The following is an 18,117-nucleotide window of genomic DNA, read 5'->3' as shown; positions in this document are numbered from 1 at the left end:
TCATATGTTCACAAAATATATTCAAAGTGGTGTCATCACATGTGTACAATAATATTGAGTTTTAGATAAAACTGAATCTAAGAAACATTTTCTAAATAGCAGCCTATTAATCTAAACAGTTGCATTAAATTTCTAGGGTACTTGGATATATTTTTATGTCCAGGCTGCTATTTAGAGCAAAATTCAGGTTGTAAAACAAAACTCTTCATAAAGTAAACAAAATTTATTGTGTTGGGAAAACAATCGCTGGCGTCCGTATTCTTTTATGTCATCAAGTGGTGGATTAACTTGTTGAGATTGTCGATGCTTTTCGGTCTCTCAGTAACTATACAGGCCTCCTCAGAACTCACACAAGGACCTGTAGGTAACTTATATGCCCATATAATTTAATTATTTGATGACTTGTTCATCGCACAATAAGGGATAAGAATATGATAAGGGCACGGGTTGACCGTTTGGTTGTATCTATAGGGTCACCTCCAAAGTTAAAATAGTATAAGCCATTACCCATGTAACCCATTGTGGATGAACCATGCAGAGTGGTGCAGGACACCTGGTGTGGTCAAAATCTCTCATCCCTGTGGGGCCATATGATGAGATACGTATATAATGTCATGACCCACCACTCTATCTTAGGACCATGCAGGGTTATGGCATCCAAATGCAGGCCTGGCGCCTCACTTATGTGGCTGGGTTGTGCCAACTATAGCTGTGAAATCAGGTCTGGCGTTTAACTTGGAGTAGGGTTGGTGAGTAAAACACCTATTCTCTCAGTGAATATGTCAGTAAAGCAAACTTGCTCTGTGTTTACAGCTGTCACAACGTGAAGAGATGGAAGTTTTTTTATAAATGTATTGAGTCATAAAACATGATAGCACCATTCACAAATGGCCAGCGGCGTTTTATCTGAAAGGATCATGGGGAAGCTACGCCTTTTATGTACCCCTGTGCATTTTTCGGCTGTTTGAAGGAAGCCAGTCTTGACACAGCCCTGGAGCGGATTTCTACAGCCTGAATTGGGTATTTGTCCCTCTGTCCAATTAGGATGGGCGGACATATAACCATTTTTTACTGTCAGTCAACTCCAGGCCTTGACAGTGTTGCTAGCACTGCTTTTGAAATGATCACCTGCTTGGCGGTAGTTTCAAATTCTGGGGGGCGGCATCTTCGTCGGGGCAATTGAGTAATTTAATCTGCTGCTCTGGCAGAGAAACGGTACTCCTGCTAGTATATAAATCTGGCACCAAATTCATGAATGTGCAGATAGTGCAGCCATCTTGGACTAGTTCAATTGCCTGATAATGACCAGTCTAATGGCTGATTTATTTGCCAGAGTCAAGTTTATAAACCTAGACTGCGTACCCATTAGTAGACGTGTGTCGTCACTTGTGATATTAATCTTCTATGGTAGGATGTTGATGCATGTCGGTCATGCTTCATACATATGTATAGGGTTATTCCAGGGAAGGGATAGAGCCGTATCATATTCCTGCACGTCAACCGGAGCATTGCAATTTGAGATGGGGTTATACCCTACCTTCATTAGATCTGTGTCCGTCACGTGTGGGGCCACGTTTTTAAGAATAAGTAAGTGTGTCTGCTTTTCAATGCTTCGGCCGCACCCATCATGAACCAGTGTTTTGCAGCTATCAATGCAAATTCTTGGTAAGAGGGATTTTTGTGCTGAAAACATGTTATTTAGTAATGGTAGCGCCAACTATGGTGATCTATAGTTAAATAGTAAATTATCAGCTGCCCATAAACCACTGGTCACTGCCAAGGAGTTCACACCAACAAGATGCAATGATGCTGGTGAGATTTCTACCTTTGTGGCTCTTCTGCTAGAAACTTTATGCTGGAGTGAAAGAGACAAGTTGCTGTACTATACTTACAAGGTTAAAGATAGTCAGGGCTATACAGATCCAAACAGTGGAAGATCTGCTTTAGGTAACACATGCACATTTAGATCTTTGAACTTGGCATTGTGTTGTTGAATTCAGTCTACACCCAACACTTGATGTGACACAATGTTTGCAATGAGTTCCAGGGGAATCAACCCAGATCAACACACGCAACAGGATGGAGTGCAGAAACAGTCACAGTAGTGCCAGGGTGCAGGTAGTAACATGGACCAGACAGGCACAAGCTCTTACTGAACTTACTTTTGAGAACCACTGGGGCCACTGGGGTCACCTGGGGTTGACAGGACACCAGCATCATTCCCATCAGAAAGAATGCGAACAGCAAATTCATTTTCAGATCTTTGGAATCCATCACTGTGGGTGCTGGAAGACAAAAGTGTGACAATGTTAATGCATCTTCGCAATAACCTCATCTTATTGTAGGAACGGATACAAATAAATTTAAACAGTTGGCAACAACCACCTCGAGAGGCATCTCGGCGCTAACAACACAGACACAAAAGAAAGAAACCTGTCCCTCCAGAAAATAAACCCTTAAGATTGAGTGAACAGATATGTTTTCAGAAGCTTTCTGAAAGTAGCAAGATTGGCAGCTTGCTTTAGAGCGAGAGGAAGATTGTTCCAGGCCTGTTCCCCAATAACACATAAATATATATTAGTCTGTGGGGGGGGGGCGTAGTTTTCATTTCAACAGAATCAAATACCTAAATATTATAGTATTCTAAATGTTAGATTTTTGTTTCTGGTTAATTCCCAAGGCCTAACAATTTGTGGAAACACAAAATCAGTGGAATCTTTAAGTCACTGGAAAGTTATTTTTTTTATATCTTCTGAAAGAAAACGGAGCGTACTATAAATTTGTCTGAAATTACTTATTATGACAACTGAAAAATACCACTAACAATACAGGTGTTTCAACAAACTTGCATTATTTTTGCTAAAACATCTTCCTACAGTTCCAATATTTAAAAAATAAATAGTAGAACAAATGAAGGTGCGTCAAGATAGATTTTCTTGATCAATCATCCTATCATACATTTTACTACTCAGTATGTGTGCAGTGATCTGAAATGTGTTCTCTGGAACACTTAAGATTTAATCCTTGTGTTACAAACATAGTCAACAAATCTTCCAGCTCGATTATGTCATCAATGACTCCCACCATCGAGTAACTACTCTTAAATCCACATGTATGTATGTTAAGGATCTATATATCATTGAATTAAGTATATTAAATCTATACTTACCAATATTCATTTTTGTAGTTGATATTCTGGTTACGATATTTATGTAGTAAAATATTTAAAACTTGATAATATAACAGGATGCCTGTTTCCACACACCATAATTACTTTACATGTTTCCCCACACTCTACCTTTTTCTAGGATCATCTACCTGCCTGCCATTAGTCATCCTCAGTGTGGGAGTGATAGTACTGGTCTATGAAGCATAAGCATGTCTGTGATGGTGTGGAAGGGACATATGGTGTCCATACACCTGGAGGGTATCCTGGTGCTGAAACCGCAGCTGTATGGGGTGAGACAGGGTCGCGATAGATGACGACTCAGATCTTCAGTTTTTTTGTGGAATTCAAGAACTGAGGAGGTGGCTCTGATAGGTAAGGGGAGGTTGCTCCAGGCTTAAGGAGCGAGGTAGAAGGCACATACGCTGGGGAGGCTTCGGTACGTATGGGGTATGGGTATGGGTGTGAGTAGGAGTCAGGCTAAGTGGAGGTAGCTGATAGTTTTGTGGAAGTTTATGCAGCTGTTGAGGTATGTGGGATCAATTTTGTGTGAGCCTTTATATGTGTGCATGATGATATTCGAGTGCACGTTTGTGGATTGGGAGCCAGTGGAGCTCCTTGATGTTACGAAGTGATGTATGTGCAGGTTGGGAGGTTGAGGGTGAGCCTGGCAACTGATTTTTGCATGGGCTGGAGTCACCTAGTCAGATAAGCATTGATTCCAGCATAGAGTGCTTTACCATAGTCCAGCTTGCTGGTGATGAGGGCTTTGCCGTACTATTAGGCGCCCGGAAGACCAGGGTGGGTCGGATCCGAGTTGGCACCTTTTGTCCTGTGTGCTGCTAAGAGCCCCGATGAGAGACGCATCAGTGCCGCCGGATTTGGGGACGGTACAACAATGCTGGGCATGCCTAGCCAGGGGGACGCATGTCGCGAACCCTTATACGCCCTAGATCCCGCTGCGGATGTGTGAGGTGTTGCCTCACGGGGGAGATTGGAGCCGGTTGTTGGCTTGGGAACAGGCGGGAGCTACGGCAATAGGTGATCTTTATGAGGATGGTAATCTTCTCCCTTTTAACGACCTCACGGAGCGCCATGATCTCCCGCGGGGGGACTTCCTCTTGCATGCTGCTCTGACTAGCGAAAGGGACTGTTGGAACGGGAAACAACCTTTACAACGCAACTATTACATCGCACTACACTTACAACGCAGGCATTACAACGGAACATCCTTTACAATGCATGACACTACAACGCATAGCATTACAATGCATACCATTACAACGCAGACACTACATCGCATGTCACTACAACGCAGGCATTACAACGCATACCATTACAATGCATACCATTGGAGTTAGAATATTAATTTTTAACCCAAACACTATCCAACACTTACAAGAAAAAGACGGGCAGTGAGGTATATCCTGCGCAAACAATTAGTGATTGAGACAGTAAAAAAGACAAAAATTATTACAAGGCTTGCATCAAAAGGGAACAAAACAGCCACCACCCAACGCTGTTGCCTACAATTGTAAACAATTGCCACTGTGAAAAAACATTTGTAGTTCCCTGAGCAAACTAAATATATCGTCAGCTTCAAATTCAATTCATAGAAATTATATACGGATCACAGATAAGTATATTAATAAAGGCCTTGTCCAATCAGTATCTTTTTTCCATAGTCACTGTGATCACAGTCAAGACACTTCTCCTTAGGAGACTTGTTCAAATCGTAGGTGCCTTCAGTATTCAAAAGAATAATCCAAGTCCATATGTGACTTTTGCAGAAAAGAATATTTATTTCAGTTTCGACAGGTTCAACAGGTCATAAAAGAACAGCCAACACGTGTTTCGTCTAAGGATAATATTCCATAAGACTTCCTCAGGGCCTAGTTCCAGAATTTCAATAAAGTTACCCGAACCTTGCGATTAGGGTGGCCGCAGTAATACCAGCCAACCCTACTAGATAAGATTTACCAGAAAGTGTTCGTAGCCTCTATATCCGAGGCACCGAGAATGGTCGTATTCCACCATGCTCCATCGGCCTACTGTTGCACCCCCTGGAGTTAGAATAGTAATTTTTACCCCTATACTATCCAACACTTACCCTACTGTTGCACCCCCTGGAGTTAGAATAGTAATTTTTACCCCTATACTATCCAACACTTACCCTACTGTTGCACTCCCTGGAGTTAGAATAGTAATTTTTACCCCTATACTATCCAACACTTACCCTACTGTTGCACCCCCTGGAGTTAGAATAGTAATTTTTACCCCTATACTATCCAACACTTACCCTACTGTTGCACCCCCTGGAGTTAGAATAGTAATTTTTACCCCTATACTATCCAACACTTACCCTACTGTTGCACCCCCTGTAGTAAGAATAGTAATTTTTACCCCTATACTATCCAATACTTACCTTAAATGCAATTTAACATTATGCGTTGTAATGGTATGCGTTGTAAAGGTAGTATGCGATGTAATGGAATGCGTTGTAGTGGATGTTGCGTTGTAAGTGCATGCGTTGTAAAAGTATGCGTTGTAACGTCATACATCCGTTGGAACCGGATACGTCTCTCGCTTGGCAATATGCAGTGATGGCAGCGGGTACTTTTAAAGCGGTGATCTGCCTTTACCGACGGATCACTTGCGATATGCGCCAACCCCTGATGGCGTTGCGACTCAAGTGGGAGGCGGATCTGGGGGAACCTATTGCAGAAAAACCTTGGGAGGCGATCATAGGGCGGCCATGGAAATGTTCTTGAAATGCGCACTTCCAGCTCAACCAATTCTATGTTTTCCATAGGGCATACCTCACGCCTAGAAAAATTGCTGAGTATTTTGGGGGGTCGGCCACTTGCACCCGCGAAAGACTGAGGAGCAAGGAGAGCGGAACAGTGAGAGGAAAAAACAAGAATATACAGAGAGCAGGAGAAAAAATAAAAAATTAGACAAAGTCACAATTGGGAGTGTAAGTGAGAAAGTAAGAAAGCAGGAGAGAAACTGGCAAATAATTAGGATAGACCAATAAAATAGTACACAATATACGGAACGTGAGGAAGTGAGAGAAAGAGTGATATGAGCCGTTAAAGAGAGGAGAGAGAGAGAAAACAGGCTCTGTAGGGTAGGAAATAGTGAAAGGAAGTGAGTGAAGAGGAGGAATGTGAAGCGAGAAAGAGGGAAAAAAAGAGAGATATAGGTGAAGAGGTAGGACTAATGAGAGGAGGTTTGCGATGAGAGAGTATCAAAGAAAGATAGCTTTGAGTGATAAAGTGTGGAAGATAAAATCAGAAAGACTTCAAAGTGAACGAAAAGTTTCAAAAAAGGAGGGCTGACGAATATGGCACTCATAAAAGAGACAAAGAGTAGGAGTGTGCAAAGAGCGTGCTGGTGAGTTGGGCAGGAGAGCAGGGAAAGTTGAGCTAGGAGGGAAAGTTCTGACAGCTTGCGAGAAGTCGTGCATGAACTGGCGCTGCCTGTAATAGTTGCATAACTTGTTCCCAGAAGCAGACTTCCTTATGTAAACTCTCCCGGATTTGGATGTCAGATGCTGGAAAGCAGCTGAGCCCTGTCATTTCCTGACCATGGCCTGTGCCTCGCCTCGCCAACCACATGAGAGGGGCCAGGGGCGAGGGAGGGGGTGAGGGGAGCGGGTCTATGTGCATCTGTCTAGTCTGGGATACACAGTAAACATGTTTCAGCCCCCACCTGTGTCATGTGTGCCGGCTGTACTGCTCTTCTTAAGTTACTACCAAGTTACAGTGAGTTAAAAAGGTAGAAGTGAGTCAAATACTGTTTTTATACCACATTCTTTTTCCCCTCCGCCATGCACCAGGGCCTTCGTTAAAAAGTTAATATCAGCAAAGTGCATGCACTTCACACCATCTGCCCCGTCTTTGAGGGCTTCAGCGGGCCTTCTCTGCTCTTGTATATGTCCCTCTAGACTGCCTTACAGCCATCCATGATGTTCTGATACCATTCCTTGAAACTGGACCCCTGGGATTTCACCCACCTTCTGGCTATCTCGCGATTGGCGACTGCTAGCCCTGCACTGGATAGCACAGACACTCATGCAGTCAGAGCATCGTGTTTGCGTCATGCGACATGGAGACCTCGCAGGTGCTCAAAGTCTGACCTTAATTTTCCTTTCAGGTTGTACTTTTATCACTCTTGGGCGCCCCTGGTGGTAAACCCATGTGCCTGAAGCCTTTTAGGACTATCCGAAGTGTGCATGTGTGCCCTGGTTCCGATGTCATAAGGGGAAATACCATGCATTCCTCCCAATTGATACAGCAGCATTTGTAATCAACGAACACCTGGAACCCATCCAGGACTCCCCTGATCGATTGGCCAGAATCAGCACTGTATAACAGGACGTCACCTGCACACCAGAGAATTCTAGAGCCCCCCCCCCCCCCAATCCATCTCAGTCACCCGTGCACTGCATCTTTTTTGACCCAGCAGGCCAGTGGTTCAACACTAAGGGCAAACAGTAGAGGCGATAATGGCCATCCCTGTCGGGTGCTTCTGGTCAACGGGATGGACCCATTCATATCGCACCAGCTCCGTGTATAGTATTTTCGCCCAGAGCAGGAACCCAGCTCCGAATCCCATCTTGATAAAGATGGCGAAAAGGAAGCTTCACTCCATGGAGTTGAACACCTTTTTGGCATCTTGGGACATGTCTGACTGGGAGAATTCTAATGCATTATTAGGTCTCCTTAGGTTCTGTCAAGTTGCTCTGACATAAAGCCCTCTTGGATCAGGGTGGTTTGATGAATGAATACATGACTACAGCTTTTGTTGCAAGAATTTGAGCAAATATTTTCGTTTCAATATTTAACAGTGACATTTTCTGGAAACTAGATCCCCCTAGTAGAGTCCAGGGTGATGTGTCTTGCGTGGATTCCTACAACGTTTCTTAACCAAAATTCCCTGTGAACCTCAAACTTTGGTTAAAATCATGCATTTGCCTCACATTTCTGTGACAGAAAGTTTCAGAATCTATGGGGATCCTCAAAATTCCTAGCACCCAGCATTTCCATATTCTTCCCGATATAACTGTAACCCACTCGTGTAGCTCGGCCCATCGAATGTGACAGCAACCGTACAAACTTTAAACCATGTGTAGTCATTGTGGTGTCAATAATGTTTTCACATATTTACAGTTTTGGTCCATTCCAATGACGTGTGTTAGGTCCACCGACATATGGGAACCAACATTACATTTGGCAAAAGTGTGGGAAACAGAGTGGGAAGACCTTTTGACCATTGACTAGAAGGGGGCAATTTTTGTCACATAAATGAGAAACAGCATTATTTGACCCATACAATGACGTCTGCAGGACCTTTTGGTTAAGAAAACGTATTGGGATCGACACAAGCCACACCACCCTGGATCCCCATGGATCTCTAGGTTTCAGAAATGCCTTGGGTTGCCAAGTTTGTAGCCTGCCGGCTGACCTGCACCCCAAACAGTGCAGCCATTCAACACGGCAAGAGAAAGGAAACTGGAATCTAAAAATTGCCTCATCCCCCCACTGGCTCATATGTAAAAACTATACCTAAAAGATTCTCATGCTTGCCATGGGGATGTAGATGATCTAGGCCATGGGGTGCGAAAATAATGTTGGGGCTTTAGAGGTGGTTAGGTACATCCCGAAGCCTGAGTGGGCCACCACTACCCCATATTTTCTAGTAAAAAAAATATATAAATCATTTCTGTTGTCTGTCTGGATTTATTCTATCCCCTGGGAGGCAGATTGGGGGTAGCCCATCACCCCAATTGGCCCTCAGGGGTATCAAACTGGGGGAAGATTTAGGGGATGGAAAGCCACCCTTTAAAATTCCAGAAACCTACATTTAGGAGGTTGTTCTTAGTCGCATTTGCAAGTGTGGAAAGTGCTTAACCGTTGTATTGTGAACCAGAATGGTGCCACCATCTGCCAATCTCACACGGTTCCAAATATGAAGTGTGAAAACTAACCCCTCCACCTCACTTCCCGCCCACACAGTCTGATAGGCCTAGAATTAGCCATCCCAAATGCATAATGTGTCTGTCACCCCATCTCCATAAGAATGAACGTCTGCTCAAGTAATATATGACCATTATGGATCCTGGGTGTGGCGCTCACCTCGCTGCCTTAACCCCATTGGCAGGCAAAAGTTAACCTGCTCACAGTGCAATAGTCCTTTATGTAAGTCTTCCACCCAGGTACCTCATGACAACTTACAGTCATTCCTGCAGCTTAATTTGGCGCCTTTGTGGTTCTGAACCTCAGCCTATTGAGCCAGTCACCCCCTAAGCCACATCTCCCTCCTCATTTCCCCCCTTGTGCACTGCCATTCTGTCACCCCTTTTGAAACCCAGGTCCATTTCCTCCTAAGATGAAGTCTCCCTCCTTACACTGGCAGCCTCCAGTGTTCATATGCAGTGCTTAATTTGAACCAGTGGTTTCCGGTGCTCAGCACTGGCACTTAATTGTCAACACTGGGACTTATGACAGTCAGCCACATGATGGCACTGGTTGTCTAATTTTGTGATAAACACAACAACAGTTGTTCAATAATTCCATATATATTAAAAATGACCAATACATGCCACCCAAAGCTATAAGAATAGTTTGGGTGACAGGTATTAGTCATTTTTAACGTATAAAAAGACTGAATTGTCATTAGTAGAGATGACAGAGGCAATGAGTGGTGCAAAGGAGAGCTGTATAGCAAGGAACAGAGAGAACGCTGAGAACTGAATGTATAGTTAAAGGGTAGGCTTGAGTCTGTGCAAAAAATATGACAAAAATATATAGCAGCTATGAGTAATCGTGTATCTCTTTTTAAAGAAAAATCAGTAATGTATTTCGGTTTACAATACCTGTCTTCTTATGGGGTAGTTTTTTAGGTCTCGCCTGACCCAGCGCATGCGCTGGTCTGGCGAGACTTATTGAGAGGGCTCCAAAAAGTGCTACCAGGCCAGCCTAGAGCTACAGCGCATGTGCGCGATTACTTTCACTTTCGCTTTGATGCTTGATCGCGATAGCGATCACTTTCGCGGTCGCACGGCCGCTTGGCATAGCCAATAGGTCTCGCTTTTGGGACCTTATAAGCATTTAGTTATGCAACTGTTGCATGGCTAAACACTTATAAGGTCCCAAAGGCGAGACCTATTGGCTATGCCAATGCTTGTTTTTATTGTTTTGTGTGTTGTACCGAACGACTAAAATGTTATAACCCCTGAAGTAAGAAAAAAGGATGTCTGTCCCGAAGAAGGTGGATAAATTAAAATCTTACCACCGAAATGGATTGATGAATTTTAACGTTCCTATCTACCTGCACTGATCATTTGGATATGATCGATTAGCTCATAACAGTAAAATGACGCATACAAGTAAATATGACTTTTCTTATTGACTAATTAATTTGTCTGTGATTTTTTCTTCTTCTCTGGTTTATAAATTTACGTGATTTTTTTTATTTATTAGAAGAGATTTAAACTATGTATATTTTTTCAATACGTAACAATAGTATAATTCATGTAGTTACTCAGTGCTTAATTTGAGCCGGTGCTTTCCGGTGCTGAGCACCGGCACTTAATTGGTTTCCGGTGCTCGGCACCGGCACCTAATTGTCAACACCAAATTTAGGGCAGTCTGCCACAAGGTGGCGCTGCTCTTAATTTAGAGATGAGCAGTATAACAGTTGTTTAAGGAAACAATATACATTAAAACATTGCTAATATCTGCCTTCCCAGCCATTCCTTTGGCTGTGGGGACCTGGAATAATGCGAACTGTCGCATTTACATGCGAGAGAGAAGGTATGTAGTTGTTTTGGCAGCAATGACAAGGGTGATGGGTGATGCAAGCTGCAGTGGTCTCCTGGTCAGAGCCCCGGCACCTAATATTTTACAAATTAAGCACTGGGTTTACTCTTTCTACTGAATGAATATATGACGCAATATAGATTGGTTTTCATTTTGAAGAATACCTGTGGGAGCTTGTTTTTTAATTATTTTTTTTCTCCTAGACAATTCTTCCCTCTCCAGACTGAAGACAGATGAAAGCAGGAGGAGGAAGCCATTTGATGACCCCATAGGTCGGCGCAGGGTGAACAGGTAAACTCTACCCTCCTGCCGCTGACATAATTGCAGGCACTGGTGAAGCAAGTTTCCTATGGGCCTTAAAAATACGGAAAATGCTCTCCCTTTCCCATTTGTTTAGTACAAAACAGCCATAATCGGGGTGCAGGCAGCGTCTCAAACACATTGGCCCTGGTGCCCCTGCACCTGCTGCACTTACTGCAGAGATGCCCATCATCAGGAGATGAACTATCTCACCAAAGGTAGATACCGGGAGAACCTCCTCAGTGGAAAACATGGCGGAGTGTCATTGCCAAATTTGGCTTCAGGATCTCGCGCAAGCTGTTATGTTATGTTATAGTGTTTTTGTATAGCGCCTATCACCGCCGGTCTCTAAGCGCTCACACAGAAAAGGAACATAACCTGCAGTCTCCTAGATCACTCCGCCGTCCGCCCCAGTTAGGGCGAAGATGTTGACTTTTTAAACAGATGAGTCTTCAAGTTCTTCCTGAAGGACAGTAGCTGCGAGTCTTCCTTCAGGCTAGCCGGTAGCTCATTCCACAATTGCGGGAGAAGTACAGAAAGAGCCCTGCCCCCTTTAGATTTTAACTTAAATCTGGGTTGGATCAGATTGGAGGCCTTACCCGAACGCAAGGTTCTGCCTGGAATGTACTTCCTCAGGCGCTGTTTAATGTATTCTGGGGCTTTGCCGAAAATTGCCTTGTGAGCCATACAAAGACACTTAAACTGTACTCTAAACTTAACAGGCAGCCAGTGCAGCATCCGGAGAAGTGGGGTTGCATGCGAGTTCCTAGGTAGGGAATAGATCAGCCTGGCTGCATCGTTCTGCACCACCTGCAGTTTACTCAACAACTTCTGCGGCAGGCCAAGATATAAAGCATTTCCATAATCCAGCCTCGAGATGACTGTGGCGGACACAATGGACTGCAGAGTGGGGGCTGATAGAATAGGTGCTAACTTTCGCAGTTGCCTCAGCACCCCCGTGCAAGACCCCACCTCCGCCGAGACTTGAGGGGCCATGGAAAGGTCTACATCAACCTTTAGCCCCAGGCTTTTGACCACCCTACCAGGAATAGGTGTTGTACCTAGCTCCCTTTAAGAAATGAGGTGGTGTGACCCAGTACCAACCCCACTAATTAAATCAGAGTGTACATAATGTGGGGGTGCTGCGTGCTCAGAAGCAACTCGTGAGGACGGAGATGGGCGTCTGAGGGACAATAAACGTGAATTATGCATTAAATATAACTGCCCAGAAGAGCCCTGCACCATCTGCTACAAGAACTGGTGTTTGGAAGAGAAAAACGTATCAAGGCGTCCAGACAGACTGACAGCCCGGACATCACATTAGCATGCAAGATCTCATGCAGAGGAATTAAAGGAAGATGTCTGACCTTTTAATGTGAACATATGTGAGACTTTAAGCATGTCTGAAACACATCACTCATTTCCCTTTAAGAATGGAACTCTTCAAAACCCTTCTCTGCTTGCACTCCACCCACCTGCCTGGTGCACTCCACCCACCTGCCTGGTGCACTCCACCCACCTGCCTGGTACACTCCACCTTTCTGTGTGCCTCGAAACAGGTCCTTCCCCTTTAAGAGTCGATGTGACTAAGAGAGATCCGCGGATTTAAAGGCCACCGGGGATTATCTCAACCGCCCTCCCGAAAAGTAATTACATTCATCACTAAATAGGAAATGGTTCTGAGCCCAGAACCCGCCAAGCTGATTAGAAAGGGAACAACTAATCCTGCTTTTCATATGTGTTGAAATAATTATTGGGCAGAAGGGTAGCCTGCCTCGTGCACCGGGAACAGCTCGGAGGTGCTCGGTTACAGGTGAGGTTTATGGCGTCCCTTGGGAATTTCACTTCTAATTATATGAAAATAGGTGAAAGAATCAAAGCCAGGGCAAGGAAACCTAGTGACCACAAAACACTGAACAATTCAAAACTTCAGTGAGAGCAGCCACCTGCAATGAGCCTGCACACTCTGACCTGAGCCTGCCCTGCTTATGTTTGGGTCACTTCATAGCACTGAAGATACCTCCAAAATGTAAACTTTTACGGCGTCTATGCTGATAATGTCTATATATGCATATGTTCATTAGGTGGTTGTAAATACCACCAAGCAAGTCTCCACCCAGAGCCCGTTCTTGTAAATGCAAATATAAAAACTGTCAGACCACTTTTGGGGGCAGGCATGGACTACTGGGCCAACTCCAACCCCTTCGGCACTTGGCTCTCCGTGGTGGCGACAGCGAGCAGTCACCGGCTTCTCAAGGAGTGCGCGATCTCAGAGCTCAACAAACACACAACAGAACATGTATGTCAAGCCTGGTGGTTCACTTTTCAAGAAAGAAAGGCACGGTAACGTACACTAGAACGAAAGACCCACTATTACGACAAAATGCAATTTAGTGTCCTCAAGAGTGATCAGGTGGTGGTGTGCCTCTATCTGCTATCTCCCACAATCCTCCCCCTTGATCTACGCTTGGTTTTCCATGTGGACTGGGTGGTCCACCTTCTCTGGGGTAAGAGAATTCAGCATAATTATGGCTCAGACTCAGTTAAGTCTCAGCTTTTAGACTTACCACACACAGTGGACAAGACCTTGTACATGGTGGACCAGACCTCGTACATGGTGGACCAGACCTCGTACATGGTGGAGGACCAGACCTCCTACATGGTGGACCAATCCTCGTAGACTGTGGACAAGACCTCATACACGGTGGACCAGTCCTCGTAGACTGTGGACCAGACCTTGTACACTGTGGACCAGACCTCGTACATGGTGGACCAGTCCTTGTACACGGTGGACCAGATCTCGTACACAGTGGAGAACAAGACCTTGTACACAGTGTAGGACCGACCTCGTACATGGTGGACCAGTTCTCGTAGACTGTGGACCAGACCTCGTGCACTGTGGACCTGAACTCGTACACGGTGGACCAGAACTCATACACAGTAGAGGACCGGACCTCGTACATGGTGGACCAGTCCTCGTAGACAGTGGACCAGACCTCATACATGGTGGAGGACCAGACATCGGACATGGTGGAGGACCAGACCTCGTACACTGTGGACCAGACCTCGTACATGGTGGACCAGACCTCATACACAGTGGACTAGTCCTTGTACACTGTGAAACAGACCACGTACATGGTGGACCAATCCTTGTACACTATGGACCAGACCTCGTACATGGTGGAGCAGTCCTTGTACACTGTGGACCAGACCTCGTACATGGTGGACCAGACCTGATACACAGTGGAGGGCCAGACCTGGTACACAGTGGAGGGCCAGACCCCGTACACAGTGGAGGGCCAGACCTCGTACATGGTGGACCAGTCCACGTAGACTGTGGACCAGACCTCGTACATGGTGGACCAGACCTCTTACACAATGGAGGACCAGACCTCATACACGGTGGGCCAGACCTCGTACACTGTGGAGGACCAAACCTCGTACACGGTGGCCCAGATCTCCTACACAGTGGATCAGCCCTCATACACAGTGGACAATACCTCTTTGACTGTGCAGCCACCTCTCTCTCAGCTTTGGTCATACTCCCCACTACATCTAGTAGGCCCGCACTCTGGCAGCGTGCCCTGCAGGCACAGAGTTGGCGGTCCTGGAATGTCACAGTCCCTATCAGACCTCTGCATGATGTTGCAGCAGTCCAGTGCCTCAGTGGCAGTCTCAGCCTCTTCTGGCTGTTCACAATGTAGGTAGATGATACAGGCCAGCAGTTGGAGCACATCACAGAGCAGTTACTCTGTACATATGCAGTCTGGCACAAGTTGGTTATTTCTGGGCATATGAGATCAAGCACAGGCCAGTTTCTTTTGGGCAGATGGTGCCAGGTTTAGGGTGGTTACTCTAATTTACAATTACAGCTCCTGCAGGGCAATTGCAATTGTAATCTTTGCTGTTCCTGCCAAGAACCACTACAGAGATACCGCAAGCCCACAGACACCGAGGTCCACAGATAGTTCTCCTCAGCCCTTCTCATCTGGGTGCTTGACAGATGCATGAGACACACAGCACTTCACTTCTCCCGGGCATTCCCCTGAAGGGTTGGCAGGCTCCTTCCCTCTCTCAGCAAGCAGGCTTCCAGGCTCTTCATGAAAAGTACACAGCTCCTTCAGCAATACGTCCAGATTCTGGTGACATTCCCTTACTGCTGAGAAGCTAATTCTAAGGCAGACACCATCGCTGGTTGCTCAGCAGTCCTCTTAGTGCTTTGTGTATCAATCCTATTTTTGGCCATACAAGATAAACAAGTGGGCGGCGAGGTCCTATTTTTATACAATAAAATCAGACAGGAGATGTGTATCTAGTGACTGCGGCTTATAGTGTTGGGGGGACTATAGAATAGAATAGACTCAGTTTGAGGTGGCCCTGCTTTCCAGTGTCCTCTCCAGACACAGCCTTTGTGTACAGTGATGCTTCTCACAGCAATGTTATCTCCAGCCTAGAGCACCCGCAATGGTGGAACGAAGAGGTGTGATGTTTCTGCACCTTGGTGGCATCAGAGAACTGAAGGGGTTAACCAGGGAAACTAGCAATGCAGAACTCACCTAAAGGTTTCCCTCACCATGCACAATAGACTGCACAAATGGGAGTTTTCTGGAGGACTAATCAGCAGCTCTTTCCACTCGAAAGGCCTAAAGGAGCCCAGATTGCACTCCCCTCTCTCACTGTGTAGGTCTCCTCCCCCAGTTTCAGGAATGCTAGCAATACACTTCCACTGTATGGGAAAACAACCTCACCTTCATCTTGTGTAAACACCAGGCCTGTGATAACCAAAATGGATCCCCCAGGCCTCTTTTACTATGGCTTAATCACACATACACCATGCATGTATCACGCATGATACAAATCCATGAATGACATATACTGACTGTTGTCACAGCCAGGAACAGAGAAATCATATAGAGGCGGAACTTCAGACGAGCTGGGCTTCACTCCAGTGACACAGGTAAAAGAATCGGGCCACAATTATGTATTCACAAACCATAGCCCTCTGCTGCCACTGCTCTATGTGGTAAACAGATGGTAAGGACGGTATTCTACGGTCTGTCAATGAAGGCATGCTTGGTTTGTCCCGTCATGTCACAGGGCTAGGAGCGGGGCAGACATTAGTCAATTGAAGGGGAAGGTCTTGGCTCTGCGCACATGCCAGATTAGCATGGCTTGAGGACCAAAATCAAAAACAGGATTCTATTTATACTCTGCTGCGGACTCAGGGCAGGGGAACACAACTGTGCACCATAATGTGGACATTGATTCCCCAAAACAGACCCAACAAATATATTACTTTTGCCTGTATTGAGGAGCCTTTTTGCCTGGGTGCTGGATTAGTCACGTGTTACCAGGCAGCCCCTATTGTGAGCAGTATTCTGGGCATTCCAAATACATAGACCAAGTACTCATAGCACTCCCTACACCCGAGAGTTATCTTTTTGGTGAGATGGTAAGAGGTTCGAAACTTAGATATAATTTTACATTGAACACATATAAGAGAATCTTGCCCAGCCAGAGCTTTATCTTTCGGAAAGAGGTCCTTATTTGCAATAGGAAAAAGACCCTGTGAGAAAAGTAAATATCCAAAAGAAAGAACTCCTAGTGGCTTCTGGGGCACAATCAACCCTCAGTCCAAAACTTCCAGCACATATCAGGTCGAAGCTTTGCTCGGTTTAGCATGCGGTCTTTGGGTAACGTTTTCCTATGAGCCTACTCTTCAGAACCGGTCGGGTCTCTTCAATTATACCAGTAGTCTAAGTTCCAACACTTTCATAAATGGAGGCTAAGATTGGGTTGCAACAATGTTAATAAAGTCCTGTGGCATTTCTTCCCTTTGCCTTACTCACTCCTCAGTGCAGGGCTTAAGAAAGGTAGCACAATGGCTCTGAGCTGTGGCAACAGTGCTAGACCCAAAACCCCACCATACAAAACTGTACTCAGTATCCCAAAATACTGAAACTGTAGCAAGTCACTGGTATTGAGATACTGGAACAAGTCTCAACTCAAAAGGGTGCCAAATATACTGGTGATAAAAAGTTGATTATGGGTTCGAGGAGACATTTCCCAAATGTTAGACTATAGTTAGAATAGTAAATTTGATCCCGACCAACGTGTGCACTTTCACCAAATGTTTTTTAGACTGAAGATAGTCATTATGGACACTGTCTCCAGTCCTGAACTTTTGGCCGACAAATCAGTGACTTTAGGTGTGTAAGTCTAATTAGTTCAATGAAAGCAAAACAAGAATACAACACCAAGCATGCATTAGGCCATTGCACATAAGTCTAGGACTGGAATCAGTGTCATACGGAAATGGGGGGCAGTGATCATCCTAGCGAATATATTCGGGCATAAATAGGGATTTCAGATCCATGAAACTGATTTCACAGAACACTCTAAGCAAACCCTCTCTAATTTCAGGAATCATAACTGGTTAGCCACAGTCAAACGACTAATAACACAGGGGAGATATCAGAGAAAAGATGTGTCATTGGTCCTGTGAAACGCATGCGCAGCAGCTGTGGCACTGAGCCAGCTTGGAAGATTCGCGAGTTGTGCCAGTACTGTGGAGGCTCATCACAAAACAGGACAGAAAGCACAAGCTAAGGCTGTACCATGATACATTAGGAACACATCGTAACCAGCATCCCAAGGCAAAAGCAAAAATAGAAACACCAGGGCCAAAGAAACAAACACACAAGGACATCAAATTCAAAATGTTATCATACACTCTGAAATCCATGGCTCTTTTTTAATTTGAGCCGGAGCTGGAAAGCTCGGCCAGCGTCATTCTCAAGATGACTCCATTATAAGATCAGATGA

The 18,117-nt window shown here is 45.1% G+C and overlaps 1 protein-coding gene across 2 annotated transcripts in view; it reads right to left on the bottom strand.

The window, feature by feature from the left end:
• Positions 1-18,117, bottom strand: part of LOC146822030 (clusterin-like) — a 109,169-nt gene that overhangs the window by 75,253 nt on the left and 15,799 nt on the right. For both annotated transcript variants that reach the window (XM_085613140.1, XM_085613141.1), the window contains exon 2: positions 2,163-2,285. In XM_085613140.1, the coding sequence (XP_085469266.1) occupies positions 2,163-2,274 (112 nt within the window). In that variant the 5' untranslated portion in view covers positions 2,275-2,285. The remainder of the gene's footprint in view (positions 1-2,162; positions 2,286-18,117) is intronic.

The sequence above is a fragment of the Triturus cristatus genome, chromosome 6 (genome assembly GCF_964204655.1).
Source record: "Triturus cristatus chromosome 6, aTriCri1.1, whole genome shotgun sequence".
Lineage (NCBI taxonomy): Eukaryota > Metazoa > Chordata > Amphibia > Caudata > Salamandridae > Triturus > Triturus cristatus.
The sequence above is the reverse complement of the archived record's forward strand: the minus strand, read 5'-3'. Positions and strand labels throughout refer to the sequence as shown.